This window comes from Bombina bombina, chromosome 6 (genome assembly GCF_027579735.1).
Source record: "Bombina bombina isolate aBomBom1 chromosome 6, aBomBom1.pri, whole genome shotgun sequence".
NCBI lineage: Eukaryota > Metazoa > Chordata > Amphibia > Anura > Bombinatoridae > Bombina > Bombina bombina.
The window spans coordinates 873,157,930-873,183,247 of NC_069504.1; the positions used below are offsets into that span (position 1 = coordinate 873,157,930).

Genomic DNA, 25,318 nt, shown 5'->3' on the forward strand with positions numbered 1-25,318 from the left:
GCAAAAGTTGTTGGCCAGTACAGGGTACCCTAACTTCAAGCGGCGGTGTGATGCGAGTCTGAGTCAGCACTCCATTAATCCCTAGAGAAGGTTCAGATTTTCCAGTAATGCCATCATACATATCTGAGCATAAGGCAGAGCATGTAGCTCCTGTGTCTACTAGAAATGGTAGGGGTTCTCCCTCTACTTCTAGGACTAAGTACGGTTGCTCATGATAACTTGTTGACACCACTGGAAAAATTGGAGTGCTACCTTCTAGGCACCCCTATGGCCATTGTATGTTGTGTTTGGGTGCCTACATGGGTGCAGGGGCTATGTAAGGCTGTCTGTTATACTGTCGGGGATTGTAAGGGGGGCCAGAATTATTAGGGGGTTTTGGGCATTCATTTTTCCAATGTCCCTGTTCCCCACAGTTAAAACAATGTGTTCTGTTTGAAGTATAATTCCCTCTAGCTCTTCCTCTAGCTCTCCCTCTACCTCTCACAAACATTCTATTACTCCCTGTATAATCCCTTTCCCTGGCCTGGAATGGATCACAATGTTGTAAACTCTGCTTTTGATAAAAAGCAGCGTTTTTTCCCTCTAATTTCCTGATGTCAAAACAACCTGCCCCTTCTTTTTCATGAATTCTTTTCAAGAATTCTGCTGGAGTCAACTCTGGCCAATCAGAGACAAGTTGTTTCACCAACAAAGAAAACTGAGGTTGCATATTACTAATGCAAGTCTGGACCTTCAGAGAGCCCATTGCATCTCCTGATTCCATTCCAGCCTCTTCCTTCCAGCATTTATAAAAACGCTTAACAAATTCTACTACTGTTTCCTTTGTATTCTGTTTGCACGCTAGTGCAATTGACATACTTTGTTTATCCTTCCATATTCTATGCATTTCTATACTTAATTCTGTCCACATTTCATCAAGTCCTTCACGTGTGTTTAGGGCATAGTTAATTGTTGGATCTCGACTCAATTTACTAATACTCTTTACATTACCCCACTCCCAACCTGATTCAGGGTCATAGTCTAGAAGTGCATCAATAATAATTCTTATATCTGTCTGTGTCATGTTTTGTCCTTGTAACATTCTTTTTAAATACATAATACAAGCTGATGGATGTTGACGGGGGTTTGGGGCTCCCTTGGTAATTTCCCTTAATTCACCCGGGGACAAAGGTTTAATAATTAATTGGTCTCCCACAGTAAGAAATGGCATACTAGCTTCTGGTACAGCTGCCTCCTCCTCCTCTACTTCTTCATTCCCTCTTTTATATTGTGGGGTTATTGTAGGGGGGTAGGAAGGTGTTACTGGTTCAACCTTAATCGGGGGTTTGGGCATAATTGGGGGTTTAGTGACCTGGTATCGGGGAGTTACAGAAGGTCCTGGCAAGGTCCATTCCTGGGGTACCTGAGCAGAGGCAACAGCAATAGTCTCTAGATCTGTCACTAGGGGATGGGAGGCTAGGATATAGTCTGTTATATGATGGCAAAGGTAGGTGAGGGGCATTATATGGGGCAGGGGGGGGTGAATATGCTTTCTGTTTTTGCTTCTCACTTTTACCCTTCTTTTTATTCCCATCTATATCAATATATCGCCAGTATGGAGCAACAGTCAGCAAATTTTCCCCACCCTTTTTCATATAATCTATATTTATACCATGGAAATGCCTCTTCATCACCTAGACACAACCCTTTTACCATATTCATATGAAATGTATCATTATCCCCCTCTCTGGGGAATGGATCAGAGCTTCTCATAGCTTCTGTCCATTCTGCTATATTTTCTCACATAATCTTTACATTTTTCTCCTGGTCTAGGTGATGGAAATTGTTTAGACTGGGATTTGCCCATTCTCAACTCCTAACTTATCTTTTAAAACATTTACAACAAAATATAATACAATACAAAACAAAAACAAAAAACAAAAAAAATAAATAATAAAAAATAATAAAAATAAAAAAATACAATACCTTTACCTTTAAGAGCAATTAATTATTGAATCTTTTTGCATAAACCACATTAACTAGAATGGTTGTACTCTGTTACCAGTTATTGAGCTTAATGCTTAAGTTTACAACAAGAGAAAGAAAAAAAAATATCACTATGCTGATTCTTTCAGTAGTTTCTGGCATTAATTATCTCTAGGTCAAAGGTCACCCTTCACCAGAAAAAATGTAGCCTTTTACTAACATTTAAAAACAGCAATACATATTAACAACAGTTTACTTTCTTAATACTTTAAACAATAAGCAGTATTTTACTTCCTTAACACTTTATACAAATAAACAGAATTTTACTTCCTTAACACTTTATACAAATAAACAGTATTTTGCCATACAGCATATTTAAAAACAAGCAGCATAAGAATTCATATAAACAATGCAGTATTTATCTTATAACTTTAAAACAATGTTAGCCATACAGCAATATTTCAAAAGCAAGCAGTAAGAAAACGTGTGTTTTAACCCTTCAGCCAGACTTTATATAACCTGATTTCTACCAAAGAAATCTTATTCCCTTTTTATTTTTTTTATTTTTAATCAAAGATTTGATTAGAATCTACCAAAGATTCATATATATATTTAACCTGATTTTTACCAAAAAAATCTACTATTCCTCTTTTAGAATCTACCAAAGATTCACATATATATATATTCCCCAACTATTCCTATGTAAAATGAAACTTAAGGGGTCTCGTGGTAAGAGAAAAAAGGTCAGAATAAAAAGACTCTTTGTTCAACTCACCTTCCGAGAGTTCCCTGTTTCATTCCACTTCTGACGCCAGTTTTGTAGGGTCACTTCTTTTGTTCCTTAGCTCTGCTCTGGCTGATAAGGGTGCGGCACACGTTTTCTTCAGGGCCCTGGGGTGACCACTGAAATCACACACACATGCAACTGAGTGTTTTCACAAAAGTCCCCTTTATTTGAAGAACACACAAAGACTTTATAGTGAAGTATACGTCATACATGAGGTCACAGGAAATATATAAAAAACGTAGTTAACTTCACATCTGCATAAGGGGCCCACAGGAAATAAGAATGTTGTTATAGCACATAACAGAATATGCCCATATCCATTTGTAGAGAGGAACTTATATTAGAACCATATGTTACAACTTATACAGAAAGAAACTTGTGGAATGCTGCTTTATAAACATTTGATACTAGATTTAAAGTTACCCTCAATATGCTTAATATGTGAGATTCAAATTACCCATATAACATAATATATATAATATATATATATATACACACATATACACATATATATATATATACATATACATATACATACATACACATACATACATACACACATATATACCCATCACAAATATACACCATTTTAAACAAATATGAAGATTTGTCAGTGTCAATATCTGAGGCAGAATCTTCTGAACCAGATAGATCCTCATCAGAGATAGATAAATCAGAATGTTGTCGGTCATTTAAAAATTCATCAATCTTATGAGAGGTTTTAAAAGACCTTTTACGTTTATTAGAAGGCGGTATGACAGACAAAGCCTTCTGAATGGAATTAGAAACAAATTCTCTCACATTAACAGGAATATCCTGAGCATTAGATGTTGAAGGACCAGCAACAGGTAATGGACTACTACTAATGGAAATATTGTCTGCATGGAAAAGTTTGTCATGACAACTATCACAAATTACAGCCGGAGGAACAGTTACCACAAGTTTACAACAAATGCTTTGGTAGAAACGGCATCAGGCAGCAGAATTCCAGTAGTAGATTCTGAATCAGGGTCAGTTTGAGACATATTGCAATATGAAAGAGAAAAAATAACATATAAAGCAAAATTATCAATTTCCTTAAATGACAGTTTCAGGAATGGGAAAGAAATGCAAAACAAAATAAGCCTCTGGAAACCAGAAGCAAAAAGAAATGAAGTCTTAAATAATGTCAAAAAGTTTGACTCCAAGTATGACGCCCAACTGACAAAATATTTTTTGGCGCCAAGAACGTCTGCAACAAACACGAACGTCATAGATGCCGGAAATGACAAAATTACGTCAACAAACATAATTCTTGCGCCAAAAAAAAATCTTGCACCAAGAATGATGCAATAAATTATAGCATTTTGCGCTCCTGCAAGCCTAACAGCCCTCAATTTTGAAAAGAGAGTCAATTTGAAAACTTTTTTTATGCATTTCCCAAATATGAAACTGACAGTCTGCAAAAAGGAAATATACTGATAAACCTGAATCATGGCAAATATAAGTACAAACATATATTTAGAACTTTAAATATAAAGTGCCAAACCATAGCTGAGAGTGTCTTAAATAAAGAAAACATACTTACCAAAAAACACTCATCTACATAAAGTAGATAGCCAAACCAGTACTGAAACGAGAATCAGCAGAGGTAATGGTATATAAGAGTATATCTTCGATCTGAAAAGGGAGGTAGGAGATGAATCTCTATGACCGATAACAGAGAACCTATGAAATAGATCCCCGTTAGGATGACCATTGTATTCAATAGGTAATACTCCCTTCACATCCCTCTGTCATTCACTGCACTCTGAGAGGAACGGGCTTAAAAAAAGCTGAGAAGCGCATATCAACGTAGAAATCTAGCACAAACTTACTTTACCACCTCCATAGGAGACAAAGTTTGTAAAACTGAATTGTGGGTGTGGTGGGGGGTGTATTTATAGGCATTTTGAGGTTTGGGAAACTTTGCCCCTCCTGGTAGGATTGTATATCCCATCCGTCACTAGTTCATGGACTCTTGCCAATTACATGAAAGAAATGTGCTTTACAAGGTTTCATAGAAGTTTCTTAAATGGAGGCATATAAGAGAGGTTTGTCTACATATATGGTATATAAATAAAAAATTCTACTAATATATCATTTATAGGTTTCACCTTAAACTATTACTGAATTGTATATGATATGAAGTAAGTAGGCTTAACTATACATATAGATGGATATGTATCAAGCTGTCAACTTTGTTGCATCTGCCGGCATCAATACGCTCGCCTAACATCGCGGCTGCGGATCTCAATACGCTCACCTTATTTATAAAAAAAGACGCGCCCCATGTACGGGTGCGATGAGCATCGGACTGTTGTTAACTAGCAGTCATCGATCTTGCGTCTATTCGTCTTTTTTCTAACTTTATTTATACCCTGTCACTAAACACCGCCACTATACTAAAATGTTTAACCCCTATCACGCCACTGCCGCAAACTAAATAAAGTTATTAACCTCTACCCCGCTGCTCCCTGACATTGCTGCAACCTAAATAAAGTTATTAACCCCCTATCCCGCCGCTCTCCCCAACACCTCTGCCACTAAATAAATGTATTAACCCCTAAACCTCTGGCCTCCCATATCACTACTACCAACTAAACCTATTAACCTCTAAACCGTCAGCCCCCCACATCGCCAAAAACTAAATTAAGCTATTAACCCCTAAACCTAACAACCCCCTAACTTTAAATTAAAATTACAACATCCCTATCTTAATATAAATTAAAACGTACCTGTAGAATTAAAATAAACTATTTTAAAATATTAATTAACCTACCCTAACTATTATACTACAATTAAATTAAACTATCAATTAAATAAAATAAATTACATATTAAAAAAAACTAACCCTACTCAAATTATTTAAATATACTATTAAACATTATTAAAAGTTCTAAGTTACAGAAAAAAAAAAACACTAAATGACGAAAAATAAAAAAACAAATTATCAAAAATAAAAAAGAATTACACCTAATCTAATAGCCCTAGCAAAATAAAAAAGTCCCCCCAAAATAAAAAAAAACCCTAGTCTACAATAAACTATCAATGGCCCTTAAAAGGGCCTTTTGTGGGGCATTGCCCCAAATATATCAGCTCTTTTACCTGTAAAAAAAATACAAGCACCCCCAACAGTAAAACCCACCACCCAACCAACCTGCCCCAAATAAAAAACCTATCTAAAATAACCTAAGCTCCCCATTGCCCTGCAAATAGCATTTGTATGGGCATTGCTCTTAAAAGGGCATTTAGCTCTTTTACATGCCCAGACCCCAATCTAAAAATAAAACCCTTAAAAAAACTAACACTAACCCCCGACGATCCACTTACAGTTCTTGAAGTCCCGCTTGAAGGATCCATCCAGCCGGAGAAGTCCTCATCCAGACGGCAAGAAGTCTTCATCCAGCCGGAGAAGTCCTCATCCCGGCGGCAAGAAGTCTTCATCCAGACTGCATTTCTATCTTCATTCATCCGACGTGGAACGGGTCCATCCTGAAGACATCTGGCGCGGAGCATCCTCTTCATACTGTCGCCGCCGTAAACTGGAACTTCAATGCAAGTGACGCCATCCAAGATAGTGTCCCTTGCATTCCTATTGGCTGAAAGATTTCAATCAGCCAATAGGAATTAGAGCTGCTAAAATCCTATTGTTCTGTTCTGTTGAAATCAGTCAATAGGATTTGAGCAGCTCTCATTCTATTGGCTGTTCCAATCAACCAATAGGATTTGAGCAGCTCTCATTCTATTGGCTGTTCCAATCAGCCAATAGGATTTGAGCTCTCATTCTATTGGCTGATTGGAACAGCCAATAGGATAAGAGCTCAATCCTATTGGCTGATTGGAACAGCCAATAGGATGAGAACTCAATCCTATTTGCTGATTTCAACAGCCTATAGGATTTTAGCAGCTCTAATCCTATTTGCTGATTTAAATCTATCAGCCAATAGGAATGCAAGGGACGCTATCTTGGATGGCGTCACTTGCATTGAAGTTCCAGTTTACGGCGACGACCGTATGAAGAGGATGCTCCGCACCAGATGTCTTCAGGATGGACCCGCTCCACGTCAGATGGATGAAGATAGAAATGCAGTCTGGATGAAAACTTCTTGCCGCCCGGGTGAAAACTTCTTGCCACCTGGATGAGGACTTCTCCGGCTTAATGGATCCTTCAAGTGGGACTTCAAGAACTGTAAGTGGAGCGTCGGGGGTTAGTGTTAGTTTTTTTTAAAAGGTTTTATTTGGGTGGGTTTTATTTTTAGATTAGGGTCTGGGCATGTAAAAGAGCTAAATGGTAGTTTAATTTAATTTAATGATAGTATAATAGTTAGGGTAGGTTAATTAATAGTTTAAAATAATTTATTTTAATTCTACAGGTAAGTTTAAATTTATTTGAAGATAAGGATGTTGTAATTTTAATTTAAAGTTAGCGGCTTGTTAGCTTTAGGGGTTAATAGTTTAATTTAGATTATGGTGATGTGGGGGGCTGACGGTTTAGGGGTTAATAGGTTTAGTTAGTGGTGGTGATGTGAGAGGCCAGAGGTTTATGGGGTTAATAGGTTTAATAGGTTTAGTAAGTGGTGGTGATGTAGGAGGCCAGAGGTTTAGGGGTTAATAGGTTTATTTAGTGGTGGTAATGTGGGAGGCCAGAGGTTTAGGGGTTAATACATTTATTTAGGTTGCAGCGGGTTGGGGAGCAGCAGAATAGGGGTTAATACATTTTATTTAGGTGTTGGCAATGTCGGTAGTGGCAGATTAGGTGTGTTTAGACTCAGGGTTTATGTTAGGGTGTTAGGTGTAAATGTTACTTGTTTTCTACCATAGAAATCAATGGGTTATATTTCGAACATTAGCTTTCGCTGGGTGGCGGATTGAAAACCAGGTACGATGCGTCTGAATAGCCGCAAGCATACCTGCTTGTTTGATAACTTGGAAAAACTGTCAGATAGAACCGAATGTGTATTTGGAACATCTGTAATGACGTAAGCATCGATTTGCGTCGGATTGAGACCGGCGGTTCGTAAGTTACGTCACAAATTTCAACTTTTGCTGGTCTGTATGCTTTGATAACTAGGTCGGATCAGTCTCGCAACAATTACGATGCGGAATTCCGGCGTATTTGCAGTTGACATGTTGATAGACTCCATAGCCACTGATCACTACTACATACTGTGATTTGTGATCCCCCAACTCAATTACCGGCTGAAGAGTATACGGGATTATGCCTCCCATGAATGATTAGTAGTAAGAAAAACCTCTTCCTCACTATGTAAAGAAGCATGCAACATCCCTGTAAGGAAATTTTGCCTAAAACTATATGTAAAAATACAAAAAATGACAATATAACAATAATTGTAAATAGCCTAAGTATGGGCAATGGATATACACAGCCACAGTGAGTAGACTAATATGCCTGGTAAATAAGTTGACCTTGCAACTTTAACACTTTAGCATAATAATGAAAAATAAAAAAAGGAAAGAAGGGAAAGATCTCACTCTGTTGGTAACAGGTTTTATGGACAAGTGATTACACTATCAGCAAACTTATAAATGTTATGTTAGGTCTGTCCTCTAGCAGTCTAGTTAAAATATGAACTGCTGAGCTATCGGACTCTAGCCCTTACATAGTGAGTGTTCATTAATTTCTGTAAGTCCTTAGTGGAAGCACTGTCCATCAAAGAATAATAGTCAGATATCTTCAACCATCGATTAAGTGTTATGACAGAGTACTCAGACACAGCCCAGGGTGTTTTTCAAATGACATAAGAATTGTCAGGCTAAAATTGTGAACTTTCAAAGGCTGGCCCTTCTATAATTTGCCAAAAGCCCTCAGATATCTGGGCTCGCAAGTGTTCTCTCTTCTTGATGAAACCCCTGATGAGGTTATCGCCCATAGAATATTTCTCATCACTTTGCTGAGATCCTCAGGAGTTATTAAACTGCCATTGCTGTCTTTTATGCTTTCTTCTGGCACGCTCTGAACTGAATTACAGGCATATCTAAGCTCTTGAATAAGAGTGCATTGATGGCTGTCAATGATGTTCATTAGGTTGCGCAGTGCGCCTGCAATCTGTGACTCCATACTGAGAAATAATATGGCTGCTAATAGAACACGCATCTGTGAGCTTTATTGCGCACTTTTAATTTATGTGCTGTTGCAGATGTATCAGAGACAACACTGAAACGGTGCGTTGTAGAATTCCAATCACTTCCCCCTGCCCCCTGCAGCTGTCCGTTAAGGAACGTGTTGTTTTGTCATCACTTAATTATGGGGTCAGTCGCATCAGTATTTTCTTGCTCCCAAGATATTCTGATCACATTTGCGACCCTTTTAGTTGATGTATGTGCCAAGTTTAGATCTCACCAGCTTGCTTTGACACGGAGCTCCGTTATTAAGCTGTCATTCTCGTTGGCTGTTGGCTCCGCCCCCCCATAAACATGTTTTACTAGTTTCCCGATAACCAACTTTAATTGTTTTTATATCATCAAAATATTTTCTTTTTTTTCCAAAGATCAGAGCTTCAGGCTTGTTGTAATAGCAGTTATGAACTTCTGGTAACAAAGAAAAATGCACAACTCGGTGACTTTATACCTTATGAGATGCATGAGGATAAACAAACACAAGTGGATGAAAAAATCTATGATATGCTGCCAGAGGTATGTCTAAGACTATTTTTTCTTTTAATATAACTAAGCATCATTTTAAAGACCCAAACAAGCTACAAACTGTAGCAGGAAATATTTATCAAAGGTTGTTGCAGACTGAGTGTAAATGGATTTATAACCCAAAAGTCTTAAAACCGAATGGAATGAATGAAGAAATACCTTTTGCCCTATTCCTCAACAATTAAAATAGGCTGAAAGAGAGTGTAAGTGTGCTATTATTTATTCTTAAATACTCAAGTAGATGGATTAATTGCAAAATAACATAAATTAGATTGAAATGTAGTGAATGTTCTAAATTGGTAAAAAAATACCCATCTGCCAACACATCTCTGTAAAATATGAATAGTATTAATATTGTGTGGATAAGATAGGTATAAACTAGCAAAACATTGAAAGTGTAAATTGTGTAAAATATCCATAAGTTTGACAACATATGCCTAGATTACGAGTTTTTCGATATAGAGGGTGCGAAATGAACGCAACAAAAGTTGCGTTTTTTCACCCTTTATAGCACTACCATTACAAGTTTTTTTTTAAAAAGTCTCCTTGTGCGTGTGATATGGTGGCGTTAAGCTCCATACCGCACAAAATCCAAGGGCTGCTTTCATGTGCTTGTGCACGCTTTTCCCATAGACATCAATGGGGAGAGAGTGTTAGAAAAAAAACTAACACCTGAAGTGCGGAATGAAAAGCTCTGTAAGGCAACCCCATTGATGTCTAAGGGGAAAAAAAGTTACTTTTAAACCTAACACCCTTAATCTGCCCCCCCCCCCTGACATCACCGACACCTAAATAAAGTTATTAACCCCTAATCTGCTGCTCCCGACATCGCCGTCACTAATAAGAGCTATTAACCCCTATTCAGCCGCTCCCCGACATCGCCTCCACTATAATAAAGTTATTAACCCCTATTCTCCTGCTTCCTAACATCGCCAAAACTATAATAAAGCTATTAACCCTTATTCCGCCACTCCCCGACATCGCCGCCACTTAATAAAGTTATTAACCCCTAAACATCTGGCTTCCCACATCACCGCCACTAAATAAACATATTAACCCCTAAACTCCAGTCCCCAACATCGCAAAAAACTAAATGAAACTATTAACCCCTAAACCTATCACCCCCTAACTTTAAATTAAAATTACAATATCCCTATCTTAAAATAAATAAAAACTTACCTGTGAAATTAAAAAAACCTAAACTAACAATTAACCTAACTTTACTATTATACTAAACTATGATACTAAAATTAAAATAACTACCAATTAAAAAACCTAAATTACACAATAAAAGAAAACACTACTAAAACAATTTAAGTCTAACATTACAAAAAATAAAAATACTAAATTAAGAAAAATATCAAACACTAAATTACGAACAATAACAAACAAAATTATCAAAAATAAAAACAATTACACCTAATCTAATAGCCTATAAAAATAAAAAGCCCCCCCCCCAAATAAAAACACCCCCTAGCCTACAATAAACTACCAATAGCCCTTAAAAGGCCCTTGTGTAGGGCATTGCCCTAAAGAAATCAGCTCTTTTACCTGGAAAAAAATACAAAGACCCCCAACAGTAAAACCCACCACCCAACCAACCCCCCAAAATAAAAAACTTAACTCTAACAAAAACCTAAGCTCCCTATTGCCCTGAAAAGGGCATTTGTATGGGAATTCAGGGCATTCAGCTCTTTTACATTGCTACGAAAAGGGCATTCAGCCCAAGCCCTAATCTAAAAAAAAACCCACCCAAAAAGATTTAGAAAAAACCCTAACACTAACCCCCGAAGATCCACTCACAGTTTCTGAAGTCTGGATATCCAAACGGTGTGAAGTCTTCATCCAGGCGGCGAGGTCTTCATCCATCCCGGCGGCGTCTTCTATCATCATCCCGGCGGCGTCTTCTATCTTGATCCCGGTGGCGTGGAGTGGGTCTATCCTTGAAGACATCTGGCGCGTAGCGCCCTCTTCATACAGTCACCACCGTACACTGGATCTCCAATGCAAGGGAGCCTTTTCAAAATGGCATCCCTTGCATTTCTATTGGCTGATTTGATTTTTGAAATTCAAATCAGCCAATAGGATGAGAGCTACTGAAATTCCATTGGCGGATATGAATAGTCAATAGAATTTCATTAGCTCTCATCCTATTGGCTGATTTGAATTTAAAAAATCAAATCAGCCAATTGGAATGCAAGGGACACCATTTTGAAAAGGCTCCCTTGCATTGAAGATTCAGTGTACGGCAGTGACCGTTTGAAGAGGACGCTCCACGCCAGATGTCTTCAGTGATAGACCCGCTCCGCGCCGCCGTGATAAAGATAAAAGATGCCGCCTGGATGAAGATAGAAGACGCTGCCTGGATGGATGAAGACCTCGCCGCCTGGATGAAGACTTCTCGCCACCTGAATGTCGGGACTTCAGAAACTGTGAGTGGATCTTCGGCAGTTAGTGCTAGGTATTTTTAAATCTTTTTGGGTGGGGTTCTTTTTAGATTAGGGTTTGGGCTTTATGTAAAAGAGCTGAATGCCCTTTTAAGGGCAATGCCCATACAAATGCCCTTTTCAGGGCAATGGGTAGCTTAGGTTTTTGTTAGAGTTAGGTTTTTATTTTGGGGGGTTGGTTGGTGGTGGTGGGTTTTACTGTTGGGGGGTCTTTGTATTTTTTTCAGGTGAAAGAGCTGATTTCTTTAGAGCAATGCCCTACAAAAGGCCCATTTAAGGGCTATTGGTAGTTTATTGTAGGCTGGGGGGGTTATTTGGGGGGGCTTTTTTATTTTTATAGGGCTATTAAATTAGGTGTAATTGTTTATATTTTTGATAATTTTGTTTGTTATTGGTTGTAATTTAGTATTTTTTAATTTTTTTTTTAATTTTAGACTTACATTTTTTTAGTAGTGTTAGTTTTTTTTAATCTGTAATTTAGTTTATTTAATTGGTAGTTATTTTAATTTTAGTATAATAGTTTAGTATAATAGATATGTTAGGTTAATTGTTAGTTTAACCCCTAAAGGACATGGCCATTTTTCAATTTCTTTCCCTTAAAAGGATAGTTTAGTCAAAAATAAACGTCCATGATTCAGACAGAGCATGCAATTTTAAGCAACTTTCTAATTTACTCCTATTATCATTTTTTCTTTGTTCTCTTGGTATCTTTATTTAAAAAAGTTGGAATGTAAGCTTAGAAGCCAGCCCATTTTTGGTTCAGCACCTGGATAGCGCTTGCTGATTGGATAGCTACATTAGCAAGCGCTCTCCAGATACTAAACCAAAAATGGGCTAGCTTCTAAGCTTACATTCCAGCTTTTTAAAATAAAGATATCAGGAGAACGAAGAAAAATTGATAATAGGAGTAAATTAGAAAATTGCATCCTCTATCTGAATCATAAAAGTTTAATTTTGACTATACTATCCCTTTAAGGACCAGGGCTATTTTTACATTTCTGCGGTGTGTGTGTTTAGCTGTAATTTTCTTCTTACTCATTTACTGTACCCACACATATCATATACCGTTTTTCTCGCCATTAAATGGACTTTCTAAAGATACCATTATTTTTATCATATCTTATAATTTACTATAAATTTTTTTTATAAAATATGAGGAAAAAATGGAAAAAACACACTTTTTCTAACTTTGACCCCCAAAATCTGTTACACATCTACAACCACCAAAAAATACCCATGCTAAATAGTTTCTAAATTTTGTCCTGAGTTTAAAAAATAACCAATGTTTACATGTTCTTTGCTTTTTTTGCAAGTTATAGGGCAATAAGTACAAGTAGCACTTTGCTATTTCCAAACCACTTTTTTTCAAAATTAGCGCTAGTTATATTGGAACACTGATATCTTTCAGGAATTCTTGAATATCCCTTGACGTGTATATATATATATTTTAGAATACATCCCAAAGTATTGATCTAGGCCCATTTTGGTAAATTTCATGTCACCATTTCACTGCCAAATGTGATCAAATAAAAAAAAAAATTCACTTTTTCACAAATTTTTTCACAAACTTTAGGTTTGTCAATGAAATTATTTGCAAACAACTTGTGCAATTATGGCATATATGGTTGTAAATGCTTCTCTGGGATCCCCTTTGTTCAGAAATAGCAGACATATATGGCTTTGGCATTGCTTTTTGGTAATTAGAAGGCCGCTAAATACCACTGCGCACCACACGTGTATTATGCCCAGCAGTGAAGGGGTTAATTAGGGAGCATGTAGGGAGCTTCAAGGGTTCATTTTAGCTTTAGTGTAGTATAGTAGACAACCCCAAGTATTGATCTAGGCCCATCTTGGTATATTTCATGCAACCATTTCAACGCCAAACTCGATCAAATTTAAAAAAAAAGTAAAATTTTTCACAATTTTAGGTTTCTCACTGAAATTATTTACAAACAGCTTGCGCAATTATGGCACACATGGTTGTAAATGCTTCTCTGGGATCCCCTTTCTTCAGAAATAGCAGACATATATGGCTTTGGAGTTGCTTTTTGGTAATTACAAGGCCAATAAATGCCGCTGCGTATCACACGTGTTTTATGGCTAGCAGTAAAGGGGTTAATTAGGTAGCTTGTAGGGAGCTTGCAGGGTTAATATTAGCTTTAGTGTAGAGATCAGCCTCCCACCTGACACATCTAACCCCCTGATCCCTCCCAAACAGCTCTCTTCCCTCCCCCACCCCACAATTGTCCCCGCCATCTTAAGTACTGGCAGAAAGTCTGCCAGTACTAAAATAAAAGCTATCTTTTAATTTCTAAAAAAATCTTTTTAGCATATTTACATATGCTGCTGTGTAGGATCCCCCATAGCACCCAACCTCCCTGATCCCCCCCACAAAGCTCCCTAATCTTCCCCCTCTCACTATTTGGTGCCATTTTGGGTACTGGAGCTGTCTGCCAGTACCCACTTTTCAAACTTTTGTGCAATTTTTTAATATATATATATTTTTTCTGTAGTGTAGCTGGTCCCCCCCTTAATACCCCCTCCCCCTCTCCCAGATCCCTTTTATAAATAAAAATTTAACCCCCATCACCCGCTCCCACCCACTCCCACCACAACCGGTCCATTTAGATTGTGGGGGCGTGCGCGCTCCCGCACGCACCGGGGACTAATCCGGAAGAAGATTCCCAGCGATGGGCTGCCCACCCTCCTCCCTGCAGCTGTTCCCACCCATCAACGATCGGCACCATCGCTGGCCGATGCAGAGAGGGCCTCTGCATCGGTGTGCCAGAAAAGGTATTGCCATGATGCCTCAATATCGAGGCAATACATGGAAAGCATCTGGAAGCTATCAGGATCGCTTCCAGCAGCTTTAAACACCTAGGTCGTACAGGGTACGTCGCTGGTCTTTAAAGACAAGTTTGTGTAAGACGTACCGTGTACGACCCTTGACGTTAAGGAGTTAAACGTATTTTTTTTTTATTTCACAGGTAAGTTTTTATTTATTTTAAGATAGAGCTATTGTAATTTTAATATAAAGTTAGGGGGTTGTTAGGTTTAGGGGTTAATAGTTTAATTTAGTTTTTTGAGATTTGGGGGGCTGGCGGTATATAGGTTAATAGTTTTTTTTAGTGGTGGTGATGTGGGAGGCCAGAGGTTTAGTGGTTAATAGGTTTAGTTATTGGTGGTGGTGTTGGGGAGCAGCAGAATAGGGGTTAATAAGTTTATTATAATGGGGGGTTTGTGGCCGGGCGGCAGATTAGGGGTTAATAAATTTATTATAGTGTTTTTGCTATGCAGCAGGGCCTTGGTTTAGGGGTTAATAGGTAGTTTATGGGTGTTAGTGTACTTTGTAACAGTTTAGTTATGAGTTTTGTGAAACACTTTTGTGGGGCAAAACTCATAACTACTGCTTTCAGATAGCGGAATGGACCATGTCGGTATAGGCTGTAATGCAAGCATTTTAGACTCACCGCACAACTTGTAATACCGACGCTATGGAAATCCCACACAAAAATGTAATTTTTTTGAGTGCGGGATTGACGTTGCGTTACAGGCTAAAATGCTTGCGGTATAGCTATACCGACACGACTCGTAATGGCTGCTTTACTGTTTTTACGATGAAATGGTGATTTTTTGTCAGTGTTCAAACCATAATGCAAAACTCGTAATCTAGACGATAGATAACAGTTTATTTTGTATATTTCACCCAGACATGAGAACGAGGTTGAATTCTTGGAAATAAATACATAATTTTCTACGTTTACTAATCAAATGTAGCCCATAGAAGGTTTGGGTGAAACGTGCGTAGCTTGTTGTGGTTTTAAACAGAGGTCTATACAGCTGAACACCTCCATTTTCCTAGCACTTGTAGAAATGGAAGATTAAGGAAAGGACCGAGCTTCAGGGGTATGTTTACACTTATGTACCCTTTTTGAACAATGTGTTGGTTTGCTGCACTGCACCCACTATCTATACCAGTCAAACCCGTGAGGCAGGTGTACGTACTAACAGATTGTATACATAGCCTGGTGTTGGAAAAGAGTTGCTTTTTTCTCTCTTTTTTTGTTTTGTAGAAATATATATTTAATAATAACAATTAAACTTTTTTCTAGGTAAAGAACATAGGAATGTAAAATATGCTGAACTTGCTTCAGGTTTTGCGCTTTAGGTCTAATGCAGTATCAGGTTAGCATATAAAGAATTGCTAATCTCAAAGTGCCTTTTTTAAATATTACATATTAAATATTAAAAAATATTAATAATTATTATTTAAAAATGTTACACATACTGTAAACAAAAATTCTAAATAATCCATAGAATATACAGTATATATCTTTTACAGTATGATATAATCATTTTTAATAATTATCATTAATATTTTTTAATATTTCATGTGTAATATTTTAAAAACGCACATTGAGATTAGCAATTCTTCATGTGTACTAACCAGACAAAGCATTAGACCTAAAGCGCTAAACCCTAAGGGCTAGATTACAAATGCCCCGAATGCCCTCAAAATAGAGGGCATTATAATTTTTTATTAAAACAAAATGTAGCTTCTTTTTTTTTTTAAATAAAAAAATAACTGCACTAGGCAGTTTTGGGGCTTTAAAGTTGGTTGGAGTGGGGTGTTAGAAAAAAATGGCACTGAAAAGTGCCTTTACATTGCGGTCAATGGGAACTGTGTGTTCCCATAGACAGGAATGTGAATATATAATTATGTATATGACTATATACATATATATGTGTTAATATGTGTATATGCACATATTAACACATAAATATAATATTAACACATAAACATATATGTATATATTTATATGCATATACATTTAAAAAGGCTGCCCATCGCTTCCCGACTTACCCCCTTCTCTGCACGAGGTTCTGATGCCGTCTCTGATGGCAACAGAATGAGGTTCCCATAGAAGCCTAAGGGGCATATTTATCAAGGTCTGGCGGACCTGATCCGACACTGCGGATCAGGTCCGCCAGACCTCGCTGAATACGGCGAGCAATACGCGTGCCGTATTCAGCATTGCACCAGCAACTCGCTGCTTCATAACTAGCCTGCAGGCTCATCAGAAACATGGGGCATCAAGCTCCATACGGAGCTTGATACATTTGCCCCTATTGAAGCACGCTCTTGTTATTTACTTGTAACACAAGCGCACATTATCGTGCACTGGTATTATAAAGTGGAGCACTTGCACACAAGTGATATTTAGCGCTCCACTTGTAATCTAGCTCTAAGTGTGTTACGCATATTTTTATATTCCAACGTTCTACTCCAGTGATCCCGGGCGACCTTGAAATTTCTTGGGACGAACATGGTCTGAAATTTTCAACATGTATCTGTCATATAAACTTTCATTTTTATAAAGATTACTGTTTTCTTAAAGTATAAAAATGCTCAACACGTTAAAACAATCCTGTAGAAAGTGCCTTAAAAACAGAAGATTCCCCCTATAACTTTTTGCAGGCTAAGCCATGTTGATTGTTTTATTTATACTGGCAACAAAAATTATGTGCCAGCAAAACATATATAATTTAAGTTTTTTTAATTATGTAAAAAGAAATAATTCCCTGTAATATTTCAAATAAAGTTTAAATTATTTTACAGCTACTTCACTTTGGCTGAATGATAAGCAAGTCACTCAGGATGGGTGGTATAAGGGTAAAGCAAACTCCCAGCATTTGTGCACACTTTATAAGTGGTCAACTGAAAATATTTGGTATATTAAGGGACCAGTATGTATATCTTTTTTTATGCAGCATTAGCTACAATTTATTAAAACGTGTTTACATTTATATGCTGCTGGAACAATTTTAAGTTATGATTTTCTCATATTATGTTACTACTACTTTTTCTAATACTGCCCCACACAACAATTTTAAAATAAATAAAGTAATTGTAGAGGCTGTTGCAGTTTACTCCCAGTAACACTGCACTTCTCGGGTCAATATTCCCAAATGATAGGGTGATAAATAACAGAAAACAAAGGGGCCGATTTATGAATGTGCGGGTGGACATGATCTGCTGTAGCCCCACATCGATAAATGCATACGCTGTCGGCATTTATCATTGCACAAATATTTCACTAGAAATCCTTGTGCAATGCGGCCCTCTGCACATTCGTGACTAATCGCCCGCTAGCAGGGGGTGTCAATCATCCCGATCATTTCCGATTGGGATGATTGCTGTCCGCCACTTCAGAGGTGGCGGACAAGTTAAGGAGCAGCGGTCTTAGGACCGATGCTTCTTAATTTTTGTTTCCGGTGAGACTGAAGGCTCGTGCAGAAACTGCAGCATACGCTGCATAGTAAATCGTCCTCAGGAGGGATATCTATCAAGCCGTCAACTTTGGTGCATTCACCGGTATCAATATGCTCGCCTAACATTGCCTAACATCGTGGCCGCATATCTCAATACGCTTTCCTTAGTTATTAAAAAAGACGGAAAAAAGACACGCACCAAGTACAGGGCGATGAGTATCGGACTGTTGTTAACTAACAGTCATCGATGATGCTGCTATTCGTGTTTTTCCCAACTTTATTTATACCCTGTCGCTAAATGCCGCCACTATACTAAAATGTTTAACCCCTATCCCGCCGCTCCGACCCGTCGCAACATAAATACATTTATTAACCCCTATCCCGCTGCTCCCCGACCCAGCCGCAACATAAATAAATTTATTAACCCCTATCCCACCGCTCCCCGACCTCGCTGCAACCTAAATAAATTTATTAACATCTATACCCTAACCCTACTCAAATTATTTAAATATACTATTACACCTTATTAAAAGTACTACATTACCAAAAGAAAAAAAACTAAGGTTCAAACATTATAAAAATTAAAAAAGAATTACACCTAATCTAATAGCCCTATCAAAATAAAAGCTCCCCCCCCAAAAAAAAAAAAACCCCTAGCCTACAATAAACTACCAATGGCCCTTAAAAGGGCCTTTTGAGGGGCATTGCCTTAAAGAAATCAGCTCTTTTATCTGTAACAAAAAATACAAACACCCCCCCAACAGTAAAACCTACTACCCAACCCCCAAATAAAATAACCTAAGCTCCCCATTGCCCTGAAAAAGGTTTAGGGGTTAATAAGTTTATTTAGTGGCAACGGTGTTGGGGATCGGCGGAATATGGATTAATAATAACTTTATTTATGTTGCGGCGGGGTCGGGGAGCAGTGGAATAGGGGTTAATACATTTTATTTATGTTGCAACAATGTCGGCGGAGGCAGATTAGGGTTGTTTAGACTCTGGGTTTATGTTAGGGTGTTAGGTGTAAACGTCACTTGTTTTCTAATATATAAATCAATGGGATATCTGGCAGCATCAAACATAAGCTTTCGCTGCTTTCAGACTCCCAATGATTTCTATGGCATCCGCGGCCTCCAGGGTGGCGGATTGAAAACCAGGTACGCTGGGCCGGAATAGCTGCAAGTGTACCTGTTAACTATTTGATAAATGGGAAAAAGTGTCAGATAGAGCCGAATGTGTATTCGGAACATCTGTAAAGATGTAAGCATCGATCTGCGTCAGATTGAGACCAGCGGATCGTATGTTACATCACAAATTTCAACATTTGCCGATCTGTAGGCTTTGATAACTAGGTCGGATCAAGCTTGCAACAATTACGCTGCAGAATTCCGGTGTATTTGCGGTTGACGGCTTGATAGATATCCCCCTAAATGTCTATAATGTTACATGCAGAATGAATCCCCTAATCTGGTCACTATAAAATATATCTTGCCTGAAAAAGATGATGGTTAAAAGTTTGTCTATAGTAGAGGTGGGTTCTACACTTTAATGTCTTAGTTTGTTTTTTTTTAGCAACCTTTGCTTGTACCCTATGGCTGCACAGTGGAGATGGCAGAGGGTATCATATTTACTTATTTCTACTTTTCTTATGTATCATTCTCCTTGTCCTGCTGTAGGATAGGATATGTAAAAAAACTACCTTGTAAAGGTCTGGCTGTTAGTGCCTTTAAGAAGGAGGGGTGCTACAGTAATAAATGTGCCACCTCCATAGTAACTGCAAAACAATTGTGTGTAAGAGAGTTTGCGCCATATTTATCAAGCTCCGATTGGAGCTTGATGCCCCGTGTTTCTGGCGAGCCTGCAAGCTTACCAGAAACAGCAGTTATGAAGCAGCGGTCACAAAGACCGCTGCTCCATAACCTGTCTGTCTGCTCTAAGCAGGCGGACAGACATCACCGGAAATCAACCCGATCGAGTACGATCGGGTTGATTGACACCCCCTGCTGGTGGCCTATTGGCTGCGAGTCTGCAGGGGGCAGTGTTGCACCTGCAGCTCTTGTGAGCTGCTTGTGCAATGCTGAATACGGCAAGCGTATTGCTCGCCGTATTCAGCGAGGTCTGTCGGACCTGATCCGCACTGTCGGATCAGGTCCGACAGACCTTAATAGCTAGAGGCCTTTGTGTGTGTTAGATAGTGAGAATATGAGAGAGTGAGCAATAGGATGTGTGTGTGAGAAAGTGAGAATACATGTGAGAGAAACTGTGACAGTGTGCGTAGGTCTTATTTGTAAGAGTGTGTGAGAGAGTGTTTGTGTGAGTGTGTAAGAGAGAGCTTGTGTGAGAGAGTGTTTGTGTGTATCTGTGATTGTGTGTGTGTGTGTATATATCTGAGTGTGTGTATATCCCTGGCTATATATGTATGTGTGTAATTATTCCTGCCTCAGCTTGCTGCCATATGAACAAGAATATTCTCTTTTAGGTATGAGAAGTTTAACATATTTATTAGTATATAATTGTATACAAAGAGTGTTTCATTCTTAATACAAATGTATATTAGAAGCGTATAACGGCGTAATACAAGTTTACGTATGACATAGTGAAAATTTGCAGTTGAAAAAGTGGGACCACTAAGAAATTTCATAGGACCACTAGCTCTTGGGCAACTTTTTCAATCCCTGGGTATAGGTATATTACAAATATATAGAAATATATATTTATAATAAAAATAACAATGTTCTGTAAGTCAAGAACATTGGAATGTGAAATATTCATAACTCCTGTTGGAGTGGATAAGATTAAAATAATCAAGACCATTTTGAACGGATATAGGGGCAGATTTATCATGGGCCAAATGGCCCCTGATGCCCCTGTTTCCACGCGAGCCTTCAGGCTCGCCGGAAACAGCGGTTATGAAGCAGCTGTCTTAAAACCGCTGCTTCTTAACTGGTCCGCCTGCTCTGAGGCTGCGGACATAATTCCGCCCAATCTTATGCGATCGGGTTGATTGACACCCTCTGCTAGCGGCCGCAAAACTAGTTCACAAGAACTGCTTGTGCAATGATAAATGCTGTTGGCATTCATCGATGTCTGTCGGACATGATCCGCTAAGTGGATCATGTCAGACAGATCGATGATAAATCCCCTTAGTCTTAGAACATCCCCTTAGTCTTAGAGCATCCCCTTAGTCTTAGAGCATCCCCTTAGTCTTAGAACATTCTTACGTTGCAAAATGATACAGATTGTGCTGATAAAGTTAAAGTTTTAATTACTTTAGAAACACTTAATTTGTATTTAGATCTTTCCTAGCATTGAATATAAATTGAAAATGTTTTAATGAAATTTTTTAAAGTTTAACATCTTATACTTTCCTTGCAGGCAATGCCATTTTCAGACAAACCCTATAAGAAGTGTGCTGTGGTTGGTAATGGAGGAATCCTATTAAACAGTTGCTGTGGCTCTGAAATTGATCAATCAGATTATGTTTTCAGGTAACTAATATATATGTATATATGTTACTTTATCATGATTGTTAAAGGGAAAGTCAAGTCCAAAATAAACTTTTATGGTTCAGATTTTAAACAACTTTCTAATTTACTTTTATCACCAATTTTGCTTTGTTCTCTTGGTTTTCTTAGTTGAAAGCTAAACCTAGGAGGTTCATATGCTAATTTCTTAGACCTTGAAGGCCGTCTCTAATCTGACATATTTTCACCACTAGAGGGCGTTAGTTCATGTGTTTCATATAGATAACATTGAGTTCATGCACGTGAAGTTACCTAGGAATGAGAACTGATTGGCTAAAATGTAAGTCTGTCAAAAGAACTGAAATAATGGGGTAGTCTGTAGAGGCATAGATACAAGGTAATTACAGAGGTAAAAAGTGTATTAATATAACTGTGTTGGTTATGCAAAACTGGGGAATGGGTAATAAAGGGATTATCTATCTTTTTAAACAACAAAAATTCTGGTGTTGACTGTTTCTTTAAATTATTTCTTTAAAAAGATAAAGTTTTGCCCAATATATAAACCAAATTAAGTCTAATGCATATTTAAATTGTGTTTAAAGGGACATAAAACCCAAACATTTTCTTTCATGATTTAGATAGAGCATACAATTTAAAACAACTTTCCAATTTACTTCTATTATCAAATTTTCTTTGTTTTGTTGTTATCCTTTGTAGAAAAACAGCAAAAGTAGATGGCAGCATTTTTACAACAATGTTATACGTAAGCAAGAGCACTAGATGGTAGCACTATTTTCTGTCAAGTAGTGCCCCAGACGTGTGCACGCTACCTATATAGATATCTCTTCAACAAAGCTACGCTGGAAAAAACGCTGGAAAAAAAGTGTAACAACAACTTTAAAAATACATTTAACAGTACAGATACACTCATAATAACACTTTAATAAAACTGTCTGATAATTATTTAAAAAAAAAGATTGTATAAAAAATGTAATAAGGGCTCAAAGAAAGGCTTCAAAGGTCTTTAACACAGAGATACATAAATATACATGTCTAAATATGCATTTGTATGTATGTATGTATATATATATATGTGTTTATATGTGTGTATATATATATATATGTGTTTATATGTGTGTATATATATATATATATATATATATATATATATATATATATATAAAAACATGGGTGGGGTCAGCACTCTCAGGCCAGACCGGCTACACATCCTATGACCCTGCAACATGCACAGCTCTGGGTGCAAACCAGCACTCTCAGGAAGCTGCACTGTCACCAGAGTCGCAGGCACTTAACCCCAGACAGGCCTGGGTGCAAGGGACAAATACAAAAAAATACATTAATATAACACACAGAAAAAGTCCAGCACTCACTCACAGGCTCTCAACTAAGATAAAAAGCAGCAATGGAAGAGTTAGTTAACACATCTGGCCAAATGGGAAAAGCCCAGGTACCTCGTCAAGGTCTCTTCCAAAAAAACCTGGGTCCCTAAACAGCTACACAATGCAGGCTCACAATCTAACAACTGTGAAAAAAGCAACTGTGAAAAAATGGAGGGTGCACAGGCTTATGTAATTTCCCCAAACATATACAAAACACGGTTGGGGTCAGCACTCTCAGGCCGGACCGGGTACACATCCTATGACCCTGCAACATGCACAGCCCTGGGTGCAAACCAGCACTCTCAGGAAGCTGCACTGTCAACAGTGTTGCAGGCAGTTAACCCCAGACAGGCCTAGGTGAAAGGCCCAAACAGGGAAAATTACAAAAAAATAATACATTAATATAACACACAGAAAAAGTCCAGCACTAACTCACAAGCTCTCAACTAAGATAAAAAGCAGCAATGGAAGAATTAGTTAACACATCTGGCCAAATGGGAAAAACCCAGGTACCTCATCAAGGTCTCTTCCAAAAAAACCTGGGTCCCTAAACAGCCACACAATGCAGGCTCACAATCAAACAACTGTGAAAAAATGGAGGGTGCACAGGCTTATGTAATTTCCCCAAACATATACAAAACACGGGTGGGGTCAGCACTCTCAGGCCGGACTGGGTGCTGGACTTTTTCTGTGTGTTATATTAATGTATTTTTTTGTAATTTTCCCTGTTTGGGCCTTGCACCCAGGCCTGTCTGGGGTTAACTGCCTGCGACTCTGTTGACAGTGCAGCTTCCTGAGAGTGCTGGTTTGCACCCAGGGCTGTGCATGTTGCAGGGTCATAGGATGTGTACCCGGTCCGGCCTGAGAGTGCTGACCCCCACCGTGTTTTGTATATGTTTGGGGAAATTACATAAGCCTGTGCACCCTCCATTTTTTCACAGTTGCTTTTTTTCACAGTTGTTTGATTGTGAGCCTGCATTGTGTGGCTGTTTAGGGACCCAGGTTTTTTTGGAAGAGACGAGGTACCTGGGCTTTTCCCATTTGGCCAGATATGTTAACTAACTCTTCCATTGCTGCTTTTAATCTTAGTTGAGAGCTTGTGAGTGAGTGCTGGACTTTTTCTATGTGTTATATATATGTATCATATATATATATATATATATATATATATATATATATATATATATATATATATATATATATATGTTGTAATAAAAAGTGCATTATTTGTGAAGAACATAGGAATGTAAAATATCTGTTTTGCGCATTGCATTTCTGCCCACTTGGATGAAGACTTCTGCTGGCTTCGATGAGGACTTCTGCCCGCTTGGATGAAGACTCCTGCCTGCTTTGATGAGAACTTCTGCCCGCTTGGATGAAGACTTCTGCCGCCTGGATGAGGATGGATGGTCGGTCTTCGAAAACTGTAAGTGGATCGTCGGGGGTTAGTGTTAGGTTTTTTTAAGGGTTTATTGGGTGGGTTTTATTTTTAGCTTAGGGTTTGGGCAATGTAAAAGAGCTAAGTCCATCCAAATGCCATTTTCAGGGCAATGGTTTGCTAAGTTTTATTTAGATATAATTTTATTTGGGGGGTTTGGTTGTGTGGGTGGTGGGTTTTACTGTTGGGGGTTGTTTGTATTTTTTTTTTTACAGGTAAAAGAGCTGATTTCTTTGGGGCAATGCCCCGCCAAAGGCCCTTTCAAGGGCCATTGGCAGTTTAGTGTAGGCTAGGGTTTTTTTTTTTTTTTTTTTTTTTTTGATAGGGCTATTAGAATGGGAGTTATTCCTTTTTTTTGTTGCTAATTTCGTTTTTTATTTTGTGTAATTTACTGTTTATTTTTTTTTGTAATTTAGAAAATAGTTTTTTAAAAATTGTATTTTATTGTAAGGCTAGTTTTTAGTGTAAGGCAGGTTAGGTTTTATTTCACAGGTAAGTTTGTATTTAGTTTATTTAGTTAGTAAATAGTTAATAACTATTTACAAACTAGTCTACCTAGTTAAAATAAATACAAACTTACCTGTGAAATAAAAATAAAACCTAAGATAGCTACAATGTAACTATTAGTTATTTTGTAGCTAGCTTAGGTTTTATTTTATAGGTAAGTATTTAGTTTTAAATAGGAATTATTTAGTTAATAACTGTAAGGTTTATTTAGATTTATTTTAATTATATTTAAGTTAGGGGGTGTTAGGGTTAGGGTTATGCTTAGGGTTACGTTAAGGTTAGGGTTATGCTTAGGGTTAGGGTTAGGTTTAGGGGTTAATATATTTATTTAGTGTTAGTGATGTTGGAGGCCA

The 25,318-nt window shown here is 37.9% G+C and overlaps 1 protein-coding gene across 1 annotated transcript in view; it reads left to right on the top strand.

Moving 5' to 3' along the window:
* The first annotated feature begins 8,139 nt into the window (after positions 1-8,139).
* The window catches only part of LOC128664754 (alpha-2,8-sialyltransferase 8E-like), a 44,752-nt gene continuing 27,573 nt past the window's right edge, over positions 8,140-25,318 (top strand). The window contains exons 1-3 of the mRNA XM_053719562.1: positions 8,140-8,165; positions 9,283-9,427; positions 21,517-21,644. Coding sequence (XP_053575537.1) covers positions 8,140-8,165; positions 9,283-9,427; positions 21,517-21,644 — 299 coding nt within the window. The remainder of the gene's footprint in view (positions 8,166-9,282; positions 9,428-21,516; positions 21,645-25,318) is intronic.